We start from the raw sequence: 27,347 nt of genomic DNA on the forward strand, positions 1-27,347 counted from the left end.
TATATATTTGCACTTTTTATTCTTTTAAGTTATAAAGTACACTTTTAAATCTAATTTGATGTTATGTTGCACTTTATTGTTATAACTTAAATCACTTAAGTGAAAATTTCACTTTTTCAACCCATTTACACAACATCTGTAAATATGTAATGGACCCCAAAAAATGAGATTCACTTAAGTGAATCAATTAAACGTATGCTAAATAGAAACAAGTATGTATAAGTCAAATACACGTGGTTGCACCCAAAAAGCCCAATTTTGCGTGCTTTTCCTCATTCCAAGAGGCAAATAGACGTGGTTGCACCCAAAAAGCCCAATTTTGCTTGCTTTTCCTCACTACAAGAGGCAAATAGCACTTTTTTGAGTCAACCACATATTGCACATAACATATTTTTGAATATGCATTTACCTTCGAAAACCACAATTGGCTTGCAAAAGCTACTTGTTTTCTATCAAAAAAACTTGGATGGTTGGTTTTACGTGTATTTTAAATATGCATTTCATTATGAAAACCCTAATTTGCTCATTTACATGTAGAATGCAATACGTAATCCTCCCAAAAAAGTGCAACCAACTCTATGCTTGGGTTTTTATGCAACAAGGGAACAAGTAAATGCTTGGGAAAAGTCCAATTTGCATTTCGCCTTCAAACTCAAATATGCATATGCAAGGGAAAAGTGTGATTTGCACTTACTGAATAAAATGCAATGTGTAAATGATTCCAAAAATCGCAATATGCACATTACATGTGTTTTTAAATACGCAACCATGAAAATCTCGTCTTGCATCAAGAGAGGCATTTCCAATGTGTAAATGGGCTAGAAAAGTTCAATTTTCACCAAGTACATGCATTTCAACATGGAAAATTCACTCCATTTGGGCATTTGAGTTTGTGTTTCCTCATTACATATATATCATATTTTAAACGTGCATTGTGGCTTGCGAACCTCGATTTGCTTATGCATTTCAACTTCATGCTTTTGTCATTGCATTTAAAACATGTAAATGCCCATGTAAAACCCGATTTTGGGAGTTCAAAAGGGAAATGTTATATGCTAAGAGGTTGGAAAGCCCAATTTATGCCAAGGCTCTCATCTCAAATATGCACAACACTTGGAAAAGTGTGATTTTCTTAGGTGTTCAGAGATAGAAATGTTGGTGTTTGCATTTGCCACATTTAAGGATATGTATTTGCCTCCAAAAATCGCGATCTACATTTGTTAAGCCATTTCCGACGTGTAAACAAGTCGAAAAAGTGTAATTGGCACATTGAAGGCACTTTTGCATCATTTATCTTATGCATATGCACTTGAAAAGTGTGATTTAGAACTGAAATTAAATTTTTCCAAAGGCATTTGATCTGCACAAGCGAACATATTTCTAAATCTCAATTTTGGAGAAGGGAGTTCCATTCCAACTTCTTGCTCAAAGTTTTGCTCTTTGCTCTCCGAGTAAGTGTACGATTTGGTTTTGTTTACATTTCTTGATCATTTTGCTTATTTGATGAATTTTTTTGCTCTTTGCTTTTTATTTATTTGGTTGCAGCCCTAGATTTTTGTTCCACGTTAATAAATAAGTTCAAAACTCTCATTCTTTGTGAATGCAAAAGCTCTTCATCCAAAAAGAGAATTTGCATACAAGAGTGAAGTGTTGAAAGTTATCAAGTTGAGTCAAAGCAAGAGGTACATTCTTCATTTTAGTTTCTTGTTTTTCTATATACTTTGTGTTTTTTGGTTGCTTGTTTTCATTTGTTTGTAAGAAAAAGTTGGAATTTCCCCCCAAAGAATGCAAGTGTTTTTCCATATTTCTAGTTTTCAAATCCAATCCATTTCCAAATTTGCTTCCAAATTTCTCAAATCTGTATTTGGATTACTAAAACACAATTGCATATTTATACAAATTAAAAATAGTGAGTTTTTGTTTTTGTTTTTTTCTTAGTTTGACTTAGTCAAGGTGGTTGAGATTCTGCCACCTTTTTCTCCTTTTCTCACTCTTTTGCTGCCCTTCATTGTAAATAATCATATTTTATTTATGCAAGAGGGCTCTACAAAATTTTTAGTTTCTGCCACCTTTTTCTCCTTTTCTCACTCTTTTGCTGCCCTTCATTGTAAATAATCATATTTTATATATGCAAGAGGGCTCTACAAAAATTTTGAAAACATAATTGTGATTTGTAGTGCAAGTTTTAAAGAAAGATGAATACAAGAAGCAATTTGTTTCAAGTAATTATTGCAATACAAATTAGAAGTTGTGACTGTAATTTGCGTTGATATCTTTAATTCATGCTAATCTTGTTTGTACTTTAAGCAAAGTGAGTAATAGAAACAATTTGTTTCGAAGTTGTCTAGAAGCAATTGTTGTGATACAAATTAGAAGTTGTGACTGGTTTGAATTGTTGTCTCATATTCACTAATATTATTAGAATTAAGTTTCTTTCATGTATGTGAACTGGAATAACTCATAGGCTTAAAGTTTAGAAATCAGCTACTTTTGCAAGTTGTGTGCCCCACTATTAGTGATTTTCTTCCACAAATAGGAGAAATAGATAGAGATCTAAGCCAGTATGCTTTCAATCAGCCTGTGGGTTGGTCTGAGTTTATCAATATCACTATTTCCAATTTTAAGAGGTACATCTTGCCCATCATCTGCTCTGCAAGTAAGCGGATTCTTTCCTGAAACAAGAGAAAGAATATTGGTAACAACTTTTAAAAATATCTCTAAACTTCTTGCTTACCATAAGTTGATCTAAGGAGCGGTGAGAAGGAGAGAACCTTCGCTTTAAGGTAGGAGAGATTCTTTCTCATATACTGTGGCCGGTACTCCTATTTTACTACAGTTTATACGAATTATCATTTGCAAAATATCCACTGAAGAATAGTGATTTAAATTATCATGTATCAGGAGCATTGTCCTCCAGAGATGAGGAATATTAATTATGGAAATGAAGAAATCATTTATAAATAGAATAGGAGAGTAAATGAAGAAGAGTGGGATTATATAACATTTACTACACACGGAAATGGCAGCAAGAGTATCTATATCCATTTCCTACAAACCATGAGATTTGGGTGCATCATCTGGTCAAATTGTGGCCACAGGCATCTGTATATCAATGACATGAGTATTCTTTACTTTGACATATTCATTCAATCTACCATTCACCTATTCACCAAAGGGAATGATTGAGCAATTGCAGTTGGTTTCAATTTTTAGAGAAAAAAGGTTTGTGGCATTACTTCTACTGAAATTGAAAAAATGAAATCCATAGGTTATTAATATATAGAGTGACTGGTAAAATTACTTGTTCTGCTGAAGAAAATAAATTTACAATCACAGATCACTACACCTGCTACAAAGCATGAATCACATTTCAAGTACAAAATGGTGCAGCTTCATCTGCCTCAACAAATATGAAACACACAAAGCTCACTACTCTGCAACAGTTCCAGCTTTAACTAGCTAATTAATTTCAACCGAAAACCTATACCAGTAGCAGGAAAACAAAAATGAATTAGTGTGTATGATATAAAACTTGAAATATATTAACTCAGAACATGAAAATGCAGCTTTACTTGCCTTGTTAACCAATGAGCATGAAAAGCTTGCTAATCTGCAAAAGCCCCAGCTTTGACTAGTTGGTCTATTTCAGCTGCAAACCTATTTCAGAGAACAAATAAAGGAATAACATTTTACAATATTTGTGTAAGTTTTGTTAAAAAAAATGAATCATTAGGATGTATACCTGGAAGTTCATCTAACTGTTAATTCGCAAATTCTCTTAATCAAAATTTAAGATTGTAAAAAATGAGGTATATCATAGAATGTGATTTTGTACAAAATACACATGTTCCTCACTAATGCTCATTTCAGCATCACATTGTTGTGATCTAAGCTCCTTTGAAAACAGAGACGAATGTTTCAGAGAAGCCCTTCTGCTTTCCTACATTTTGTGTTAATCTATGTAATTTCAATTTTATAATTATTTACAAGGCCTTCGATCAGTGTCATATGTGTCATGTGAGATACTTCAGTAGTATCATGTCAGCTTGGTAAGAATACTTGCCTGTGAATGGGAAACCCCATCACATTGAAAAAACAGCCAAAGATAGACTTCACAAATGTTCCCCCAATTCCCTGTGAAATGTCACAAAAAAAGGTATCTAAGTTTTCTGATTTTTTTACAGCGTATTTCAAAGAGTACCTAAAAGATACATCAAAATTACTACTAATGATCAAAATGCAGCCACAAGGAGCCACTCCGATCTTAGAAGTGTGCACCTAAGAACCTATCAATGAAATAAATAACCATAAAAGCTTTAAAAAGGATTACCATTTCCATTTGTTAGCCTTGAATTACAAGAAACAAAATCAAAAATATAGTGATTAAAACTTGATACAAAGCTGTGTTCATTAAAAACGCATAGTAACCTTCCTCCTTAAACTGACAGCCAATAGTCTATCCTGTCAGTTGCCTGAAATTGGGATTTATTAAGGATGAAGGCAAGGAAATAGTTTAAAAGGTCCAAGTGAGCAAAAAGAATTGTGATTGATTGCTAAAATAATTCCCAAAGGAGAATCTTTAGATAAGAGCAGGAACACTATGGAGAAAGCAATATAGATATGAAAATAGAGAGTAATTAAGACTCGTGTCTAAATGGCAATGGAAGTGCAGCATGTGACCTTGATGAAGAACTATAAGTTTGGAATTTCATATCCAAAAGAGAGACCAAGCAAAGGAAACATATCTGCACAAACAACTTCAACCAGGAATGCAATTTTGCAGCATATGCATTCTTGAATGCAAAGATTCCTTGAAGAGAAAAATTAAGAGATTACAGAACTTGAGCACGGGCCTTGATGCAAATATACCTTGGAAAGAACGTGAATGGATTACAGAACTTGAGAACAAGCTTGCACAGACCCCAACAAAATTTTGGAGGGCATAAAAGACCGTGACACATCTAAAAGATAATTGAGGCAGGACTATGTTATCCCTTATGGCTGAAACTTTATCCCACACCTATTAGGACACACAAATTAGAAACCGGCAATAGTGTTTACACAACAGTCACATTTGCCAAATTACCCTGGTGACCTAGGGACTACACCTGATTGCAATGAGAATCACCAACCTAAATGAACTAACAAAACCATATTAGTCTCACCTTTGCACACCCAGCAAGAGACTTGGACCCACCAATTTGTGCATCCATAAACACATATTTTTAAAGTCAGCAATGTGTACATAACTAAGATTTATCATATATCTTCCCTTCCATTTTGTGATATATAAAATCTCTATGCTCAACATTTTCAGTTATTTTTAAATGTAGATTTAAAAAATGACTAAGCATATGCTCATTATGATTGTCCAAACTTGCAGTTTTCAATTCACTTTCATTTCTCAACCATCTGTAGAAAAACAAATTAAGAGACATTGTGATATTGCTATCAGGATTTAAATGTGATTTTTTGAGTCAAACTCATTGACCCATATTTCATGAGTAGTGATTCAACATGAATCCATCTCTCATGAGAATAAATGGAACACTTAGCACTCATTGGATCTAGGTGATGCTCATAAGGGTGAAGCACCGGGACTTCCCAGAAGGTCACCCATCCCAATACTATTCCAGCCTGAGCGCACTTAACTACGAAGTTTCCTCCATGGTTAAACCCAAAGCTTGAAATTTGCAAAACCTTCACTAAGTGTTGTGCCTTATGAACCATTCATTAGAAAGCCCCTTAAGCTCATCAATTGATAAGAGATAATTTCCATAGCAAGTCAAATTGTGATATTGCTATCAGGATTTAACCGTATGATTTTTTGAGTCAAACTCATTGACCCATATTTCATGAGTAGCAATTCAACATGAATCCATCTCTCATGAGAATAAATGGAACACTTAGCACTCATTGGATCTAGGTGATGCTCACAAGGGTGAAGCACCGGGACTTCCCGGGAGGTCATCCATCCCAGTACTACTCCAGCCTGAGCACACTTAACTACGAAGTTTCCTCCATGGTTAAACCCAAAGCTTGCAACCCCATTTGCAAAACCTTCACCAAGTGTTGTGCCTTATGAAGTCCTGGTGCTTCACCCCTGTGAGCATCACCTAGATCCAATGAGTGCTAAGTGTTCCATTTATTCTCATGAGAGATGGATTCATGTTGAATCACTACTCATGCAATATGGGTCAATGAGTTTGACTCAAAAAATCACACAGTTAAATCTTGATAGCAATATCACAATTTGACTTGCTGTGGAAATTATCTCCTACTTATAAATTAAGAGACAATTTTCTCTATTACTCTCAAATAGCCTATAAAAATAAGCAATTTGTCACTGTACCTATATAGTATTTTAGATTTACTTTATATTTGATAATAGATCTTTTTAAATTATGAACAATAAAATTAAGTATTGCAAATTTTATAAGGCATTTGTGTCCTAATAACTTCATACTTTTGATAGAAAGGGCTTTAAATGAACTCAACTACTTATCTTGCTTTCATCTACACAGATTTAAATTTAAATCATTTCTTAATTAAATCCAACTGCAAGGAGAGTAATGTCTTCTATACATAATTAAATAAAATCTTTTTGAGACAACGGTAAAGAGACTTTTTATACTTCTACAGTTCTCATCACTTTTTGCAACTTGATCACCATCACAAGTTACAAATTGAATATATTAATGAGTCGTTGAATATGCAGCACTCCAAATGTGAATGTTCAGCCAGAGTTTCAGATTACATGTAAACTGAATTGAGTAATACAAAATAAAAATAAACTTAAAGTCAAGCTATTCATTCAATATTTTAATGTTGAGAAGATGCCACTGTCTGCTTTCAGTCAAGAAGGAGAGCCACTTTGAAGTTTGAACAGCAGCAAATGTTGAAATTGGAAACACCAAGGAAGTTGAAGATAGCAGAAACATACTGCTGTGTCTCTGTCTACAGTCAGGCATGGGAGAAGCCCTATCGGGATTGGCTAAGGAGAGAGGCAGTTTCTGGGAAGGAACTTAATGAAGAAGGCCAACTGGCTATTGCTGGGCTGGAAAGTCCTTTTTCTTTTTGAAATGGATTGCTGAATCTTCCCAAATCTGTTTCCCTGCTGTCAGCATGCAAGGAGTAGAGAGAGGTTGAGATTAAAAAATGCACATACACTGCCATCTCATTCCATGTGCAATGATTTCTGCAAGTGCCAAATCTCTCCTGAAAAGGACATTTATTCTCCTGACAATGTCAGGGTTTTTGCCTTCTTTGGAAAAGTGTACGGACAGAGCTTCTGCTGAAGTAGAGCAGCATGAAGATCAAAAGGCAGATAAGGTTGTCATGTAGAACCTGAACTAGGGAGCCTTCTTCCAAGTCGGAAAGAGAATCATGTTCCAGTTTCTCTGTCACTGGAAAACATTCCAGTTTATCTAGGCAGATGTTCAGAATATACACCTTTCAGATAATTGTACGGACTCGATTTCAAGAATCTTAGCAGCAGGTCCCTTATGTGTAGATGCATAGAGAAGCATCTGAAATATCGGAAGATTGTTCATTGGATGAGATCAACATTGTGAAAGCTTCTCTATCTTACTTAATTAGGGGATTCTAATTTTTTCACTTTTTGGACTGCCGAGGATCATGATTTTGTATGGAATATGGCCCTTGGTTCTTCATATGGTGTATTTGTGAGCCCCTTGATGTCGGTTTTTGATCCTGTAGTGGACTTCATCACTAAGATTCATATGCCAGTTCATTTGTATAACTCACCATTGAACAAGAGATCTTGCTTTGATTTCACGGTTGATTGAAAAGGTGGGAAATTTTGTTAGAATTGACAAACAGCATGACAACTTCTAGAACAGATTTTGAGGGTCTATGTTTTGGTTGACATTTCTCAATCAATCTCTCCAATTCTGCCTGCAGGGGGATCTTGATGAGCTTTAAAAGGCTGCCTTTCAAGTGATTTCACTTAAACAAGTTAGTCACTGACTATTAGTCTCAAATTTTCTCTGGAATATGTTCTACGAAAATGGATTCAGAAATCTAGAAACATAGATATTATCCAGAGAAATCATGCCCACCTTCTAGTAAAGAGCAATAGGGGATCGCATTTTCCTTCTTTGACATTTCTCAATCAATCTCTCCAATTCTGCCTGCAGGGGGATCTTGATGAGCTTTAAAAGGCTGCCTTCCAAGTGATTTCACTTAAACAAGTTAGTCACTGAATATTAGTCTCAAATTTTCTCTGGAATATGTTCTACGAAAATGGATTCAGAAATCTAGAAACATAGATATTATCCAGAGAAATCATGCCCACCTTCTAGTAAAGAGCAATAGGGGATCGCATTTTCCTTCTTTGATCCATGGAAAAAAAAGAGGGAAGTCAGCCAATGAAAAGTTCTTTTTAAGAAAAAACACACATAAAGTTGCGATTCCTGCTCAGATGATCGTCTGTAAACGGAGGTTGACAGAGAAGAAAAACAGGATTTCACGGAGTTGCAGGATATGAAGGATGCAGTGTCTTTAAGAATGTAGGGAATGAGAGGAATACTCATTAGTGATCAGAGGTATTTAAACAGTCTCAAAATCTGAAAGCAAGTAAACCAAAGCAAATTTGGACTTCCCTTTTTGAATATGAGGATGGAAGAAATCAGAAGCTGAATGATTGCAAACAGAAGCCAGGGATTCAATTGGTGATAAAACTTAGTGATTATGGAGGCTGTTGATTCCCATAAAGGAAGAAGGCAGTTCCAGCATGTGCCTCATCATGCATCATGCATTCCCTCTTTTGTGAGGATTGGTAGAGCTTTTTAGGAACCAGGTTTTGCTCCTTTATTGACCTATAGAGTCAATGTAGTTGAGGTGTATTTTCAGCATTTCACTTATATGATTTTGCCTGGTTCTCTTTGGTAGGGTGTTTGCTTCAATATGAGGAGACTCGTTCCTTAATTTTGATGGAAATATTTCAGTTTCCTTTTGCTAATGGGAAAGGGCCACAATAGATACTGTCACTAGCTATCCAAAAACAAAAAATTCAGTTAATCTCCATAAAAACTTTTGATTTGTATCAATTATTTGCATTTGAATGGTCAATGATGAGAGTGAAATGAGCTTATTTGAATACTTAACTTGAATGCCATAGGCACCAGCCTTATCCATGGGCTCTCCTGAGTTGACATATGCACTGATTGCTACATCCTCAATATTTGCAAACTCTACCTGGGAAAGTTCAAGGACTTCAGCTCTTGATTAGGAAGATGTGTTCCCACCAAAAATCATAAAATATACTCAGACTAAGCTTCAAAATACAGCTTGGATGATTGCAATTCAATCACCAAATAAAGAAGAAAACCTTTGTTTCCTCCCAGAATGTTTGCACGACAGGTGGATCCCCAATCTTTGGATCTTCATAGAATCATGGACATTGTTAAAAATCATTTATCACACAATTGATAGTCAAATATGTAGCTAAAAGTTAAAAATTGGTATAAATATGAAATACCATGGGGCCTAAAAAGGAAAGAAAGACGGGTCATATCAATGCTAAAAAATCATCAAAAAGGTCAACAAGACCCAAAACTAGTTGGTTACATTAGAGAAGGAACAAAAAGAAAAGATATTCACCTGGGATTGAAGGAGAAAGCACGAGAGAAACACCAGTATACACCTTATGCTCACATCCTATTCCATAAAATAGGAAAGATGACAAACAAATCAAATCCTTAGTGAAGTCAAATAAGAAATTACAAAACAGGAATCCCAGAAGAAGGAAGAAGATCACCAGAATTCACAAAAGAATTATATATGTTGCATGAAAAAATAGTACCACTTAAGTTCGAAAGCATGTTGAATGCATCCTTTTCATCTGCTGGTTTTTCTAAAATTTTACCCTGACAATTATACAAAAATAATTATGGCAAGCCACAAGACTAATATGATGTTAAAAGGTGTGTTGAAAGAACACAAACAATTAACATAGTTGAAACTAGCAAACACACATGTAGCTCAACTACTGTATCTGCCCCGATAACAAGGTCTGGTCTCTTCCCACCAACTACCTGAAAATGGATAGAATAAGTCATACATTTTGGTTTTCTTGAAAACGAAATACAAAGAAACCAAGAGCTGATAAAAAAGTAATGACACAGTACATCAATAAACCACACTATTGACTATTCTTGGCACTTGCAATATCTAAAATATACCACACTTTCGAACTTGTTGATAAATGCACATATAGATCATTATCTGGATTTTTCATGAACTGAAGCCAATGCAATTTACATAGAAAAACACAAATAGAAAATAAAAGGAGCAATTTTGGCGCATCTACCATTATTTTTTGCAACTCAAAGAAGAAATTATCAAATAAATTGCCAATTACTAATAAAAAAGCTACAAACGTGTGTATGTTAAGAACTCAGCACACAAAAAGTTTGGTCAGTCCAGCAGAATTCATATCAAACATTGAAAGACAGAAACAGGCATGTCAACTTGAAAGAATTGGATGTTTATGTAAGATTCAGCTTTAATTTGAATTCTGATCTCAGTGTTCAATGCTTGTTGGTTTTTAATGAGTTCTACACATCACATGAAATATCACTTGATAATCTTGATGTTCGAGCATGCACATTTGTTGCATTAGACATAGTTGCATATGTTGTATTAAGTAATTGTGCACATGTTTAAGAATATTCTCAGTATATATTACTATGCATAACTGAGCACATGCTTGTACATTCATGCTCTAGCTTAAGTTTACTTGAGCCTAAATTTAATAATGTCTAGTCTAGTTAATTTGCTATTTTTAGTTTGAGTGAGCTTTTGCATAATTTTAGAGCTATTGCATCCTATAAAAGCTATTGATATTTTCATTGTAATTCACCCTGCAATTCAGCAATCATTCATCTTGCATATTGCATCCTGTTTTTGCACTTAAGAAATGTAGCAATTATTTTTTGCTGCCCTCCCTGTGGAAGGTGTTCTTGTTTTGTTGTCTGATACTACAACATGGTATCAAAGAGTGGGTTCAGCAAACTCATTCTCATTTTTTGGCAGTTTCTTCTCTGAAGGCTGTTGCAGGGTCACAAATTTTGTCTTCTTGTGTGGCTTTGGATCTGGGCAATTTTTATTAGCTTTTGGAGAAACAATTAGAGTCACCTTTTTTTTGAAAAATTTCTATTTTCAGAAAGATCCTACTTTTGGAAAGTTTTTGGTTTTAGAAAGTTTCCATTTTTGGAGAATTTCTTCTTTTAGAAATTTCCTATTTTTGGAAACCCTCCAAACCTTAGTTTACCCTAAAAAGTTGCAATTAGTTTTTTCCCCATAACTTCATCATACAGACTTGAAATTGTACAAGAACAATATCATTTGAAACCTGAAATCTACTGTTGATGTGCACATGGTGATAGTTTTAACAAATTTAGTATCATTTATCCATGCATGTCTCCAAAATCAGCCTTCTTTTTTGCACTTTTAGCGTCATGCTTCAATAAACGAACTCTGTTTTCCAACTTCTGCACATTGTTGGAAAGCTATCCACATCCTCTACACAGATCTCAGGTCCTTTTTGTAGATTTTTCATCAGGTACACAATGATCTTAGATCTGTTAATTTTGAGGTTTCTCGACAATCCAATTGGAGGGATTGTGTTTTCTTGTTGTGGGAGGTTCTTTTGCAATTATTCACTATAGGGATTCTACTCCATCTTCTCCTTATCAGTCTACTGAGTCTTCCTCCATGACAAAAAAGAAGAAATCAGGTGAGCCTTGCAGCTCTTGTGGCAAGATGGGACATGCAGTCAACAGGTGTTGGACAAGACTAGAGCCTTGTTTGGAGGCCATACAGTAGCATCACATTTCAGCCCCTAAGTCTTCTTCACAGATAGGCAAAGGTCATGCTCTTTCCAACAGGCCTTACCTTCATGTTCTCCTTAGTGACACACAATTTCAATGGACTTGTCATGCATCTCCTATATTAGATTACTATAACTCCGTAGTATACTATTTATGATTTGTAGGTATTGTTCCATTATTAGAATATTTCTAAAAACAATGATTGTTTTGTAGTAGAAACATCATATTTGTAAACTATAAACGAGTGTCTTGCTCACTCATCAGTATATTGAATATTTTACCAATTACCTGTGTAATATGGTATCAGACCATGTTAAACATATTCAAAAAAATTATAATTTCTGAAAGAAATTGTTAGTTTTTTACTAGTTTCAAAATTATTTTCTTGGCCTTTAAGGTTTATTCTGCTTTCAGACCAAATTTTATGGTTTAACAAGGCCATTGTTTGCCATGTCAATTTTTACAGCAATCTCATCCTAAGAAAAACACAACTACGTGCTCCCTCTTCAGATTCTTTATGTGTTTTTTTTCCCTCTGATTGAAGGTAGTTTCGATTACATAAAAATGCATTTACAAGTTTACCCATATTCTTCTTATTGTGACCTAATCACACATTGCCCATCGATGATGGGACCCCTCTCTTTTCACTCGCTTGGCCCTTTTTGATGTTGTGTCATCTTAGTAGCTCTAGCTTCTTTCTCCTAGATTTCCAGTCTTCATTTGAGATATAATGAATTCTGACCAAGTTTTTGAGTTAAGCTCTCCTCCCTGTCATTCGAAGTTCCGATTTTTGGAATGTTTCCTATCTTAAGATTGTAAAGTTAAGTAAAATTGCAAGTTCTTAATCCTTTGGAAGGGTAAATATTGAGCAAGCTATGTGAGCACTTTCAAATGATGATTTGTGAAAAATAAAGTACAATGCACTCAAAAGAATAAACTTTTCAAAGAGGGAAGCACTAGAAGTTTTAAATACAAAATCTGAGTTGAAAAGAATTTTTTCTGATACGAGAAGACTTGCCTCCAATTCCCAATGACAACCAGTGAATGTTCCAATGCAATTGATTTTAAATAGAAGATCCTCTGGTTATGGCGAATCCATATAAATGACTAAGTCTAGGTAATAGAAATAATGAAGATGAAATGAAATGAAAAGAAAAAACAATAACTTAATCCAAGAGAGTTTTGCTATGAAAATAGTTACCATACTTTAGAAGAGCTTTCCAAGATCAACAAGAGAGGAGACAAAGATTTTGAAAGGGGAAAGCAAAGAAAACCCCTTGTGAATTATATGAATGAGGCAAATGCCTAAAGAATGAGAGAGAGAGAGAGAGCCAGCCATAAGCTCATTACAAGCACTGCATAGTGAGTGTGTGTTGTAGAGAATGAGAGAGGAGCATCTCTTATATAGAGATGAGAAAAGGAGTTATGTAGTAACTCTCACGTGAATGATTGCACATTCATAAGTGTGTGCATAAGAAGTGTCATAATCCTCTTAAGGAGGAATAAATTATTTTCCTTAATAAAGGAATTACAAAAATGACATCCTCACGTGGACTAGAGGACAAACAACATAAGGGGTACCTTGGTTTATCCCATTTAATAAATAAATACAACCAAGGAAAGATTAATAATTCTAACACCTTCCTTTAATCTTTACTTGGGGATATTACTGATGGGATTATTGTAATTTATGTCGAAGAGCATGAACAAAACTATGAATGTTCATCAATGTCAGAGGTATGAAGATGAAGTCGTCAATAAAGTCAAACATAAGAAGCTGATTAATACTAAAAGGATAAAATCTATATGTACAAAGGGCCATTGATCAAAGTAGAGATTGTAGTACTGAAGAAAATAGAATGAGAATAGATGCAAATATGTGAACGTATATATTGAGCAGTGAAGAGTACTAAAGACACAGGAAATAGCAATTGTCGGTAAGACAAGTTGCACAATTAATTGAAGTTCAGTTCATGTCATCCTGATGAAGATGTTGCAATATTTTATCAGGGAGTTTGGACAACTATATACCTCTATATGAAATCAACATAGACAAAATATACAGATTTATTCTGAAGCAGATAGAAGCGCATATTGACACGCATGCAATGATATATATATATATATATATACATGCAATGATATATACATACACACATACACACACACAAAGCTGATATAGATCAGCAGAAGATGAATATTGGAATCATGTCCATGTAGATTGTTGACTCGTGGAATTAATATTTAAGTTTGGATGGACCAAAAAATGAGTTCGCATGGAATATAATATGCATGTAAAAATGAGGAACACTAAATCACCGTGACTTTCCAAGTCAGTGTGCAGAGACAATGTCGAATATACCAGCAGAGCAAAATAATCTGATACAAGACAAATAAAATTGGAGATACTTGTCAACAGCAACTCAGTAAACAATGATAAGGTCAGATACAGTGCTGTAATTGGGAGTTTAGAAGACAACTAACATTCAAACAAAGCCCACTAACCATTCCCTGTGAAAGCTGATATGTCTGAAGTAAATCACTTGCCGTACTCTAATACAGCGGACAGTATTGTTTATCTGCATAATATTATGGAAGATGCGATTCAAATGGCCAAACAATAATCAACCATTTAAGCAGTAATAAATGAGTGATTTGATTGGTTTGACTAAACAAACCATAAAGCGGTGATTAATATGGAACAGGGGAGCATAGTTAAATAAGTGTTTATCAGGTGCCTCAAACAAGTAATGCCTAGAACAAGGATGTGTAATCAACAACAAACTTTGAAATCATATATGCAGTGACAAGGCAATGTTCACAGTGAAGGTTAAACAATGAGTAAGGAGTGATTAAATTAAAAAGATTGAACATGAACAAATGCAACGAAGAGATTGTCGATTTGCCTATTCGAACTAATGATAATGAAATAATGAAATTCAAAGCAATGATAATGAAATACTGCCAGTGTTGGAAATGGAAGTCGGGATGGAAGGTGTGACGGGAGGTTTTCTAGTGCCGCAAATCAAACACAAATTATCATGAACATCAGAACGGCATGTGCGTAATTGCAACAGAGATATATATATGATCATCATGAGTATCAAAATGAGTCTTAGTAAATATGTAAGTATGTTATATGCCCAGTCCAAATCTCATGCTGTGAAGAATAAAGGGATACTAAAGAGAGATTTGATTCATAAAGAGCTGAGTCAACATGACCATGCCAATAAGAATGTTAATCTGAAATTAAGGTAAAAGATAATCAAGCAATGATCGTATAGGGAAAAGCCCGCACAACATAAGGTGCATATAAACCATAGTTAATGTTTATAAAGTAATTGTGCTTTTTCAAATAAACAAAAATATGGTGATGATAATAGAGATTTATTAACCGATAGGCTATTATAGGTGGGCTTTTCATACAAACCTGTCCGTTTGAAAAAACCAGGCAGTATTTCTATTTGTAAACTACTAATCAACCAAGCAATAACTGCAATTCCGATATCAATCTACTCAGTAGATTCAAGCAATTAATGAATTTCCAAATCAATCTACTGCACCGACCATATTTATTAACATATCTTTAGGAAATATCTCAATAAATCTTTCACGGATCTGCAATATTTGTAATACGAGCCTTTCCATGTTCCTGAGGATGTTAAGAGGTATCATTTTTTTGGTTGTAGGCAAACTTATTGTGTTTACCGTACTGGGTAAAAAAACAATGCATACAGATAATAGCATAGAATAACAAATAGGAATAGCAGAACTTCTTCGATTATATTCGCATACGCCAAGATATTACATTAGGTATTGATATTATGATTACAATGATCCCGAAGGGGGGTATAAATACTATCCGAGGAACCTTCTTGAAGGTATCCGTTGGCCAAATACAACATGTCGACTACAATAATAGAACCTTCCGGATACATCCCGATACATGTCGGCCTTACGACATACCTCCCGATACCCCGACGGGTACATCTTGTTACCCCGACAGGTACATCCCGTTACATTATTTCCTGACGACATCATCCCCCCAAAAAGAAGAGTCGTCTCCCAACGACTAGACAACAAAAAAACCCAACCACTAACTACATTAAAAAGAACATGGATTTATACATCATGAAGCCGAAGGCTGAGTCTCTGACTGTGAAGACCAGCTGCGTCGAAGCTGATACACCTGATCTGTCAGTATCTGCAAATCAGCTCTAATCTGTGAGTTTTCTTCCACCATTTCCTTCAGCATCAATGCAACCTCCTGACACTCACTTTCTTCTGATCATGAGCCTGCTATGCTGAGTCCTTCTCCTGAAGTGTTGTTGCCAACCGCTGCTCGGCCGCTGCTAGTTGCTGCTCCACTGTGGCTGACTATTGTTCTGTCTGTTGTTTCCCTCATGCACTCTCCTTGAGATGTCCTAACAGGGTTGTCCACTCTGCTTCCCATGCAATCTGTTGGGTGGTAAGTCGGTCGGCCATCTCCTCCCGAGCCTTCTGTCCAGCTTCTGCCCTTCTTTGCTCTGTCAGCACCATCTCCGCTATGGACTTACTCTGCTCTGCAATGACAGCCAGGCAAGAATGAATATCCATGTCCTCCTCTTCTGTTGGTAGAGGATTTGACACCTGCGTTCCTGTAGCCACTTTCCCGGCTGCCGCTGCACTCTGATCCTCCACTTCTGGTGATGTCGGTATCTCGATTATCTCGCTATTGGACCAATTGGCCTCCAAGGGCATGTGCTCTCTCATGGGAGACTAAATGGAATGGCTTCTGGTGATAGGGGCAAGTAGTCGGCGCCTCAGGTACTCACTCACCCGACTTGCTATGCTTGTTGCTAGCGCTTGGGGTGCCACTTCAGGAATACTGGAATGAGCACCCTGATCCTCACCCAACAGAGTGTTTGCTACAGTGACTACTACATCTGACCCAATCACCTCTAGCCGAACCAGCTCCTGCGTGCCTCCCTCACTGACTCCTTCTGTCACTGGCTTCGCCACAGGAAGTGGCTGAGGCAAACTCTCTACTACAGGTATGGGAGTTGGTTCCTGAACTGCTGGCTGCGTACTCGTGGCTGCAGGTGATGCTTTCCGCTGGCGCACTGATGGTTGCACAAGTGCTACTGTTGTTCGTGATGTAGGATGTAGAGTGACCAGGGTCATCACCACTGGATGCCGAAACTGACCAAACCCTGGGATGTGAACATCTGCCATGGTGTGTATGTGTGGTGCCGGAATTACCGGAGCTGAAGTAGTAGTCACAGGTGCAACTGTCAATTGTCGCGAAAAGCGAAGTGGGACTATTGAAACTACGCTACCCTCCTCATCTTCTTCCTCCTCCTCCTGTTCCACCTCCATACCCTCAGAGTCGTCATCCTCGTCGTAGGATGTGTCCTGACGGCCACTATCTGTATTACCCGATTCCTCCATCTCTTGCCGTGTCCTCTTCTGGCCTATGCTCTTCTGACCTGTGGGTGAATCCAAATGCTTCCATTGCATTACCGGAGACTCGCCAGGTGCTATTGGACTCGGCTTAACCTCGAGCTGCTCATGGGGTATCATTCTGGCCCATAGCTTCCAAAAAGAGTCTGATGGCGTAGTGCAGCATATAGAATGTTTTGTGTTGCAGGGTCATGAACTCCTCCATGCGCGTGGCTAACAATGAAGCCCAGTCATACACCTTCCCGTTCATGATTCCATTCATCATACTGACCAATGGAAAAGAGATGTCGGATGCCCTGCTGGATCCCGTAAGCTTGCTTTTCACCACATCCATCAAACACTTCCAATGTCCCTCGTGAATATCCATGCTGTTGTACCTCGTCTTTACACACCATCCGTATTAGCTGCAACTTATTCTCCTTACTCATCTTTTTGGGTTTACCGTCAATCTTGGCTCCACCTTGCACCGCTCCTAGTATACCAAATACTCTTGTAAAATCGATTGGCCGAAAAGATATCACGATGTCATACCCCAGATACGGAATTGAGCATTTCCAAGAATGCCTGTCATAAGCTTCAATCATCGGTCACAAGACGCCCTCAAAATCCCTGATACAAAAAAGTGGCATCCGGATAGCCCACTCCACCTGTGCCTTCCTGATGCTTGGTAACCAAGTGAGTATCCGGATTTTCATCCCAACCATTCAATCCTTCAAAGACTACCGTCTATGGCATTGTCTAGACATCCAGCTGATTTTGCACTTTTGCCCTGTGCTTGCCTTTGTCTTTTCCCCATGGCCGCACTTGCGAGGGTCCTACCTGTACATCTTGATTCATGGTCGAATCCGGCTGCAGTTGCTTCCTCCAAGCCCTCTTACCGGCTGATTGCATATCAATTTGCTAGAATTAAAGCCTTTCGGTTAATTATCTGTTTGTCCGGCTGCAAAAACCTCTTCCAACGGTATTTTCCTGTTTCCTTCTGTATGTCGTATGGTGAAATTAGTTTGGAAGGCCCGACACGATTGGCTAGTAGACCGTACGGTAACAATTTGTACTCTGCTTGTGCGTACAATGACAATTGGTTCAACACTGATGAAGAACAACTTAATGGGAGCCGTGACCAAATCTTCAAGTACCGCCTAGGTTCCACGATTTTGAAAGGAGAAAATGGAATCCTCCAAGTGACTTTGTCTTTGTTCCGCAACTCTGTTTATAGTGAGCAAATTCTTCTTTAGGGTCCCAAATCTACAAGTACCGCCTAGGTTCCACGATTTTTTGAGTTGTTTGACAAGTCGAAATTGGACTCTCAGCCATAATTGTTCATCCACATTATTCCAGACAAGGCTAGCAATTCATTGACGATTATTGACAATGGCATTGGCATTACCAAGTCAGATCCACTGAGAGAATCGTTCGACCTATGAGCAATCCTCCAGAGCTGCATGTTGGTGGATCGGCACCCTATGACAAGTCGCTATCCATTATCTATGCACAACCATCATATCTTCAAGAATCATCATCATCAAAGTAGTATTTTGAGAACGCCAACATTCAACTTATCTGGAGCTTCTAGGATTTAAGCGTGAGGCACCATGCGCACTTCTGTTCGGCATCTCCCTAAATTGTATGTGAAATGCGTTCACAGTCCCCTTAGGTAGCTGCACACCTTGACTTCTTTCATCGTCCTGTGACTTCGCAAGCTACAAATTCTTTTCATTCCTCAGTATTTCGCCAGGGCTAAAACACGGGGCCATGAATGAATGAGGACTTCATGAGATTTGAATCCATACCAAGGGCTCGCTCTTCCAGCTTCTTGTGGGCGAAGGACTTCAAGTATACACCACACTTGAGGCCATTCTGCAGCATGCTTCAAGGTCGACAATCATTGGTAATTCTTTAACTATGGCGTACTACCCTGCTTCTCTCGCAAGAGACTCCACTCTTGGCGTCCTCCTCGTTGCCCAGAATCGCGTCTCTACAACAATCCCGACATTCCTCGGAGAAATGCCACTGAGGTTTCTAGACCTCTCATACAACCGCTTCCATGGCCCAATCTCAACACAGCTCCGGCGCCTGAAATGCCGCAGAGGCCTACTTCTCGCAAGCACGCACTCAGAATTAATATTTGTGATCAATCACACCGTTCGTGGAGAGCCTTATGCTGAGCTTCACAAGGATGAGACACACAATGCTCCTCCGTATGGTGACTTGAGCTGAGTCTGTCGTACGGTGTTTTTTTTTTTTTTTTTAAAGTTTTTTGAATAATTTAGTAGAATACTATTGCTCCTTCACAAATCTGAGTGGCAAGGCTTACACGGCACGCGATAAATTTTTAACTTGCATCTGTTCACTGTGTTCGGAACTTCCTGTCCGTCTAGGGTCCACAACTTGATCGCTCTATTGTTGCCTACCTCCCGGATCTAATACGGCCCGACCCACTTAACCTTGAACTTGCCTGGCTTGATCTCATTCCGGCCGTCATACTTCAACACCCACTGCCCAGGTTGAAGCCTGTTCAATTTCAAATTCTTATTGTGCCACGCCTTCCACCTGTTCTGTGTTACCTCAGTCGCCCACTGTGCCAATAATCGCTTCTCTTCCAACCCGTTTAGTTTGTACAGTCGCTCCCTTAAACTTTTCATGTCATCCAACTTATTTTCCAATGCTATCCTGAGGCTCGGAATCATAAATTCCACTGGTACTACGGCCTCCTGTCCGAACATCAGTTGAAACGGTGTGTGCCCTGTTGTGACTTTATACGCCATGCGATAAGCCCAAAGGGTGGAGGGTAATTTTTCCTCCTAGTCCTCGCCTTCGACTGTGCAAGATTTGTATATAATCGACACCATAACTTTATTGGTAGCCTCAGCCTGTCCGTTTGCTCTTGGGTAGTACGGGCTTGATAACGAATGATAGATTTTGAACTCCGTGGTGAGTAGTCGAATAACATGATTTACAAAATGTCCTCCTCTATCACTTGTTAACTACAATGGGATTCCATACCTAGTAATAATTTGCTCATATATAAACTTTGTTGTGCTTACCGCTGAGTTGTCTGGTAGTGTGCGCGCCTCCACCCATTTGGTCAAATACTCCGTCGCGACAACGATGTAACGGAACCTTCTAGTTCTACTCATCTCCAGCGGTCCGATGAAGTCCAAACCCCATCGTTCAAAGAGCTCCTGAGCATGAGAGGGATTCAGAGGCATGAAGTCTCTTCAAAGGTTTCCCGGCTCGCTGACATGTATTGCATGCAACGACCCATTCCCTGGCGTCATTATGTACTGTTGGCCACCATAGTCCTGCTAGAAGTATCTTCTGTGCAATTGTGTCCAGCCCCATGTGTCCTCTTGCAACGCCTCAAGATCTGATCGAGTCCCATTTTATACAGCAGTCCATTAATCAGCTGAAATGTTCTGCTCCATATCACTAACTTTCGTCTTTCATTCGGTGGCATGTTACTTGGAACTGTCCCGTAGACAAGTACTCGCTGATGCTTGTGTACCACTTTGGTAGTGCAGCAATTTGAAACAATTGTGCATCAGGAAAGTCATCTTTCACACCGTCTACCGATTCTCCTGTTCTAATACGTGACAGATGATTTGCGCTTACGTGTTTCTTCTCTGGCCGTACGATGATCTTAAAGGTAAATTCCTGCAACAGGAGTAACCATCAATTGATCCTTCCTTGAATGACAGGTTTGTTGATCATATATAGTAGAGCCTGATGATTGACATAGAAAACGAACAGTGTCGCTAATAAGTAATGACGAAATTTTTGTACTGCATAGACCATCCCCAAAGCTTCCCGTTCGGTCGAACTGTAATTCTGTTCAGCTTTTCATAGTAGTTGACTGGCAAAGTAGATCAGGTGATCCAGCCCGTGGGTACCTGTTTGCGCTAAGGTTGCTCCAATTGCATAACTGGACGCATCGACGTGTCTATGAAATTCCTTGCTCCAATCCGGATACGCCAAGATGGTTTCATAGCCAACCTTACTTTGAGCCCTTCAAATGCTTCATCTTGATCCTTTTCCCATCGGAATGATTCTCCCTTGCATGTCAACCTGTCCAGTGGATATGCTACCTTGGCAAAAATTTTGATGAAGCATCTGTAATAGCCTATATGTCCGAGGAAAGATTTTACCTCCGTTACATTGGTAGATGGCTGCATCTCCAATATTACTCACACCTTATCCGGATCTGTCTTCAATCCCTCCTTACAGAGGATGTGTCCGAGCAACCTTCCCTGCAGAACCAAAAACCTGCACTTCTTCGGGTTTAGGGCCAGGCACGTGCGTCGGCATCTCTCCATACACTCGCCCAAGGCTGCCAAATGTTTGTCCTCCGTGCTGAACACCGACCAATCATCCAGAAATGTCGTGAAGTTTTCGACGGACATCTTATCAAAGATGTGCAGTATGATTCGCTGGAATGTCGTAGGCGCATTGCACAGACCGAACGACATTTGATTATAGGCATACACCCCATCTTCTACGAAAAAAGTCGTCTTCAGTTTATCCTCCTCTGCGATTGAAATTTGATTGTATCCAAAAAAACCATCCATAAATGAGTAGATCTTGTATCCCGCTACCTCCTCCAAGATGCTATCAGTGAATGGGATTGGGTACGGATCCTTGATGGTGACTGCGTTCAGGCATCTGAAATCGACGCATATCCGGATCTAAGTGGTATCCTTCTTCAAGGAGATCACTATCGATGACACCCATTCGCTAGTTTGCACTTTGAAGATAATGCCAGCTTCCAAAATCCGGTTGATTTCCTCCGTAACCAGTGCCGCATAGTTCTTGTTCATCCTGTAGGGCCACTTTCGTACAGGTACTGCACCTTCGATCAATGGGATGCGGTGCACACACATTTCTGGGGGCACTCCTTTCAGGTCCTTGTATGTCCATGCAAACACATCATTGTATTCCAAAAATATCCTGAATGTTGCTGCCTTCAGTACTGGGTCTCAGTTATCTCCCACCAATATGTTCCGTGGTTTGGCTTCATCTCCTAAATTCATGGTCTGTAGCGTGGCTTCATTATATTTGATGGGTTCCCCTTCAGTGAACTTATGTGCGAGTGTCACATCCAATGGCGCATCTCCTTCCTTCATCTCGGTGAATTTCCTTGGAAATTCATCAACACTGTGTCCTTCCTCTATCGTCAGTACATTGCAACTGTGAAACAGTTCATAGTCCTCTATCTACCAATGGTAAAGACCATTTACTGAATCCAAATCGTCATCTCCTTCCAGTCTTAGAACTCCCTCCTGATCTGGTTCCATACTCTGCCTCTTCTCCTTCAAAATCTGACGATAGAGCTTCTTCCCCGACCATTTGAGTGTGTAGATTGATGACATACTTCCGGCCTTTGCTTTCAAGTGATAAAGTATTTTTCTTCCAATCGTGCTTTGCCTTGGCTTGTATCAGCCACCCTCGACCCAGAATAGCATCGTATCCTTTCCGCCTCAGGGGAATGACGACGAAGTCCAACAGGAATGGTTGTGTTGTGAGTATTCCCAATGGCTTGATTCCATGTTGATCGGTTGTTAACAACTAGAAGGTAGGTGGCCACAATGTTGGTTGTCCCAACTTCCTCCAGGTATCCTTTGGCAGCACATTGACACCAGACCCTCCGTCCACAATTGTCTCTGTTAACACAATTCCGAGAATGCCCATTTCGACAACCGCCGGATAGCGTTCGGATGAAAGAGCTAACAACATCGGGTCTTCTGCACTTGCATCCCCCTGTTTCTCCTTTTCTCGCTATATTGGTTGCTTAGCAATCGAGACTATATTCGTAAGTGTCGTACGGAGTTGAGGCATAATGAGCAACAAATCATTTATCCTGACGGGTACCTCGACCTGCAATATTTTCCGTACGATGTTTTGTTCTACGCAATTCCGTACGGAGGTACCAGGCGTGTCCTTCAGGTGTGTCGTTTCTGCCTGCGTCGCTCTCTATATCTCTGTCCGTGCGTCCTCCAGTCTCTTCTTTTCCTTCGTCGAATCAGTGTAGAGCTTCACCTGTTTCCGAGTGATTGCCAGAACTTCTTCCTCGTCCATCCCGACGATAATGAAGTTTACTCCAGACTTCGGGCATTTAGCATCATCATGATCGCCAGGTCCGCACCATCGGCATAGCAACTTTGGTGTGTTCGATGTTGTGCACTCTCGAAGTGACCCCACAGATTGCATGCGCGGCATTGGACTATCGATCGGCCATTTGCATCATATTGGATTCGACTACTCCCGATGTGGCACCGTCCGTACTGTTGTTCCCGCTCCCTCCAAACGCGGACACTTCCTGTGTCGACAACACTTGCTGCGATGTTCTTGTTTTCAAATTGAAAGGGCATTCCTTTGCCGAGTGTCCCATAATCTGGCAGATCTCACAAAATTGCTCTTTCGAGCAGGATCCCTTCGTATGGCCTTCGTTCTTGCACTCTGTGCACCACAGTTCATTGCCCTTAGTCTCTTTGTTCATGCTCTTGAATTCCTTCATCATCCGAATCATGTCTTTCCGAAGGGCACGAACCTTCTTGCTGCTACCCTCATCATCATTGCTATCTTCTCCTGAAGAGGCGTCGTCATTTGAATCGGATGAACTATTCTTCTTCTTCTTCTTGGTTTTCTGCTCACTTTCCAGGTTCATTGCCCGGTTATACGCTTCAATGTATGTAAATGGTGGCACAATCTTCATCTTCTTTCGCAGCTTTGGGTGAAGGCTTTCAATGAACCATCTTTTCTATAACCCGTCAGCTAGCTTATTCTCCATCTTATTGATCAAGTCCTTCAATTTCCTTGCGACTCGAATTGTTTCATTCTTCCCCTGCTTAGTATTGAATTATCTCCGCTACAATTTCATTATCATCGCGCACGAGTTGAAATTCGGCGATGAACTCCTTTTTAATGTTATCCCAACTGTTTAACTTTTGTGGATCGGTATTAGTAAACCAATCAATTGCAACACCTCGTAGGGTTGCCGGAAATTGCCTCATCCATTCATTTGTATCCATTATGCCATTGGCTCTCCAAATCATTTCACAGGTTTTACAATGTCGGATGGGATCAGCTGCTCCATCACCATCAAATTTAGGTAACTTCTCCTTTAGTCCTGCCATCCCGACGCTCACACTTGGTATTCTGACGCTCACACTTGGTATCCCGACGCTCACACTTGGTATCTCGACAGCTATGTTTGGTGAAGAAGGGTCTTCGTTAAGTGAATCTATTCCTTCTGGAAGTGGATCCTGGACGAAGAGTTCACTCCACGCTCTTGCTCCTTCGGCACTCGGAGCCATGCGAGTCGATTCTCTTCTGTCTAGATTGTCTTCCCTCGGCAAACACCAATTCAAAAACTCCTCGCGTGCTTCTTCCACCAACTCCTCCCGTTGTTGCATCTCCTCCAACAATGCTTCCGTGCTTCTGCATCCGTCTGCAACAATCTTCTGGAATCTCTTTCTGCGTTCGGCTTGTTGTGCCAAAATCAGATCGCCGTGTGCTGTGCGTATTTCGTCCTTGTCCTTTAGTTTGTTCTTATTCTTGTTCAGCTGATTCGGCATTACTCTTCATTCTCCTGCCTTTCCAGGTCCATTGGGCAACGGTGCCAAATGTTTACCGTACTGGGTAAAGAAACAATGCATACAGATAATAGCACAAAATAACAGATAGGAATAGCAGAACTCCTTCAATTATATTCGCATACACCAAGATATTACATTAGGTTCTGATATTATGATTACAATGATCCCGAAGGGGGGTATAAATACTATCTGAGGAACCTTCTCGAAGATATCCGTCGGCCACATACAACATGTCGAATACAATAATAGAACCTTTCGAATACATCCCAATACATGTCGGCCTTACGGCATACCTCCCGATACCCCGACGGGTACATCCTGCTACCTTGACGCATACATCCCGTTACCCTAATGCATACATCCCGTTACCCCAACGGGTACATCCTGTTACCCTGACCATACATCCCGTTACCCCGACGGGTACATCCCATTACATTATTTCCTAACAACATATTGTTCTTGAGATCTCCAATTATTCTAAGTGTCATCTGTTTTATGGAAACAGTCATTGGAGTCGGCAAATTGAGAAGGGCACAGCTGTGGAAGCAAAGTGGAAAGCTAAACTTGCAGATTATGAAAAAGAAATACCCTAAGCAAGCTGCAGAGTTCAAAATGCTAATATCTGGTAAATTGCCTGAAGGGTGGGCAAAGGCACTACCAGTAAGAATTTGAGGATGTTTTTTGAAGTAATCATAAATATTGTGTTTAAATTGAGCTGCATTAGGTCATTTCGGTATAAAATGTTTCAATCAGTTTTCAAGTTGAGGATTTGTCTCTCACAAAGAAGTTACTGGCAATTTTTTAAATCTTCGAGTTTTCATACATTTTCAGACATACACCCTAGAGAGCCCTGCTGATGCTACACAAAACTTGTCCCAGCAATGTTTGAATGCACTTGCAAGAGTTCTTCCAGGATTTCAAGGTGGAAGTGCAGACCTTGCATCATCTAACATGACTTTGCTAAAAATGTTTGAGGATTTCCAGAAAAATACCCCGGCAGAGCATAATCTTCGGTTTGGTGTGCGTGAGCATGGGGTGGCAGCAAGATGCAATTGAATAGCCCTCCATGGAAGTGGGCTCATTCCTTACTGTGCTACCTTCTTTGTTTTCACGGACTACATGAGAGCTGCAATGAGAATTTCTGCACTTCCTTGTTTTCACAGACTACATGAGAGCTGCAATGAGAATTTCTGCACTGAGTGAAGCTGGGGTAATATATGTAATGACTCGTGATTCAATTGGTCTTGGAGAAGATGGGCCCACCCATCAACCAGTTAAGCACTTGGCAAGCTTCAGAGCGATGCCTAACATTCTAATGTTCCGTCCAGCTGATGGAAAAGACACAGCTGGAGCATACAAAATTGCTGTGCTTAATAGAAAGAGGCCATCGGTCCATGCTCTTTCATGTCAAAAGCTTCCTCACCTTCCCAGTACCTCAGTAGAGGGAGTTGAAAAGGGAGGCTATATTATCAGTGACAATTCGTCTGGTAATAAGCCTGATGTCATTCTTATTGCCACAGGTTCTGAGCTTGAGATTGCTGAGAAAGCTGGAACTGCTCTCCGTAGCGAAGGAAAAGCTGTTAGAGTCGTGTCCTTTGTCTGGTGGGAATTATTTGAGGAACAAACTTCAGAGTACAAAGAAAGTGTGCTCCCAGCGGCTATATCTGCCAGAGTGAGTGTGGAAGCTGGTTCAACCTTTGGGTGGGAGAGGTACGTAGGTTCCAAGGGAAAGGCTGTGGGAATTGACACTTTTGGTGCCAGTGCTCCAGCTGGAATTTTGTATAAGAGTTTGGCCTCACTGTTGAGAATGTAGTTGCAAAAGCTAGACAAGAAATGGCATAGTATGTAACAAAGTTCAACCTGAGAGTAAACTTGTGCCATTACTGGATTTGGCATTCCTTAAGGGCCCGTTTGGCAACAAGAATACAAGCGGAATAGGCATATGTAAATTCTTAAAATTTTGAATTCTTCGTTTGGATGCACCAAATCGGAATTGGAATACGAAATAAAATACGAATACGTATTCCAGTTTTGGCCCAAAAATGAGGTTTTGCAATTCCACCCAAATAGGTGTTATTGGAATATGTATTCCTATTCCACTTTTATTTATTTTAGAAAACATAAATTTTGGGGTCCGTGAATTCCATATCAAATATTGGCTGAACCAAACAGAGAACAAGAATATGTAGCCCCATTTTCTATTCTAGAATAGCTATTCCTATTCCCTTATTCCTATTCCCGCAGCCAAACGGGCCCTAACTTTTTGTTAGAATTTTCAAAGGTCATCTATGGAGTGTTTTCATGCGATCAAATTTATGCAATAATCAATTTTCTTTTGGATTAGTGGTATAGCATTCTCGAGGGTTCTGATTAATCCGGTTTAATGATAAGATATCTCTCTTTCCAAATATGTATTTGTCATATTGTTACGCATCTCAAAAGCTTTTTGTAATTGAAT

At 39.2% G+C, this 27,347-nt stretch overlaps 1 protein-coding gene and 1 pseudogene across 4 annotated transcripts in view; one reads left to right on the plus strand and one right to left on the minus strand.

Moving 5' to 3' along the window:
• Window positions 1-3,206: 3,206 nt before the first annotated feature.
• LOC149528027 (uncharacterized) overlaps window positions 3,207-27,347 on the minus strand; it is a 133,684-nt gene continuing 109,543 nt past the window's right edge. For all 4 annotated transcript variants that reach the window (XM_089809052.1, XM_089809049.1, XM_089809050.1 and 1 more), the window contains 8 exons: window positions 9,999-10,058; window positions 9,827-9,890; window positions 9,625-9,681; window positions 9,353-9,405; window positions 9,130-9,219; window positions 4,064-4,134; window positions 3,577-3,657; window positions 3,207-3,481 (listed from right to left, as the gene is read on the minus strand). In XM_089809052.1, coding sequence (XP_089665178.1) covers window positions 3,606-3,657; window positions 4,064-4,134; window positions 9,130-9,219; window positions 9,353-9,405; window positions 9,625-9,681; window positions 9,827-9,890; window positions 9,999-10,058 — 447 coding nt within the window. In that variant the 3' untranslated portion in view covers window positions 3,207-3,481; window positions 3,577-3,605. The remainder of the gene's footprint in view (window positions 3,482-3,576; window positions 3,658-4,063; window positions 4,135-9,129; window positions 9,220-9,352; window positions 9,406-9,624; window positions 9,682-9,826; window positions 9,891-9,998; window positions 10,059-27,347) is intronic.
• On the plus strand, window positions 14,728-26,731 carry LOC149528028 (transketolase, chloroplastic-like; annotated as a pseudogene).

Source organism: Cupressus sempervirens, chromosome 11 (assembly GCF_028749045.1).
Source record: "Cupressus sempervirens isolate cs-2001-9-10 chromosome 11, ASM2874904v1, whole genome shotgun sequence".
Lineage (NCBI taxonomy): Eukaryota > Viridiplantae > Streptophyta > Pinopsida > Cupressales > Cupressaceae > Cupressus > Cupressus sempervirens.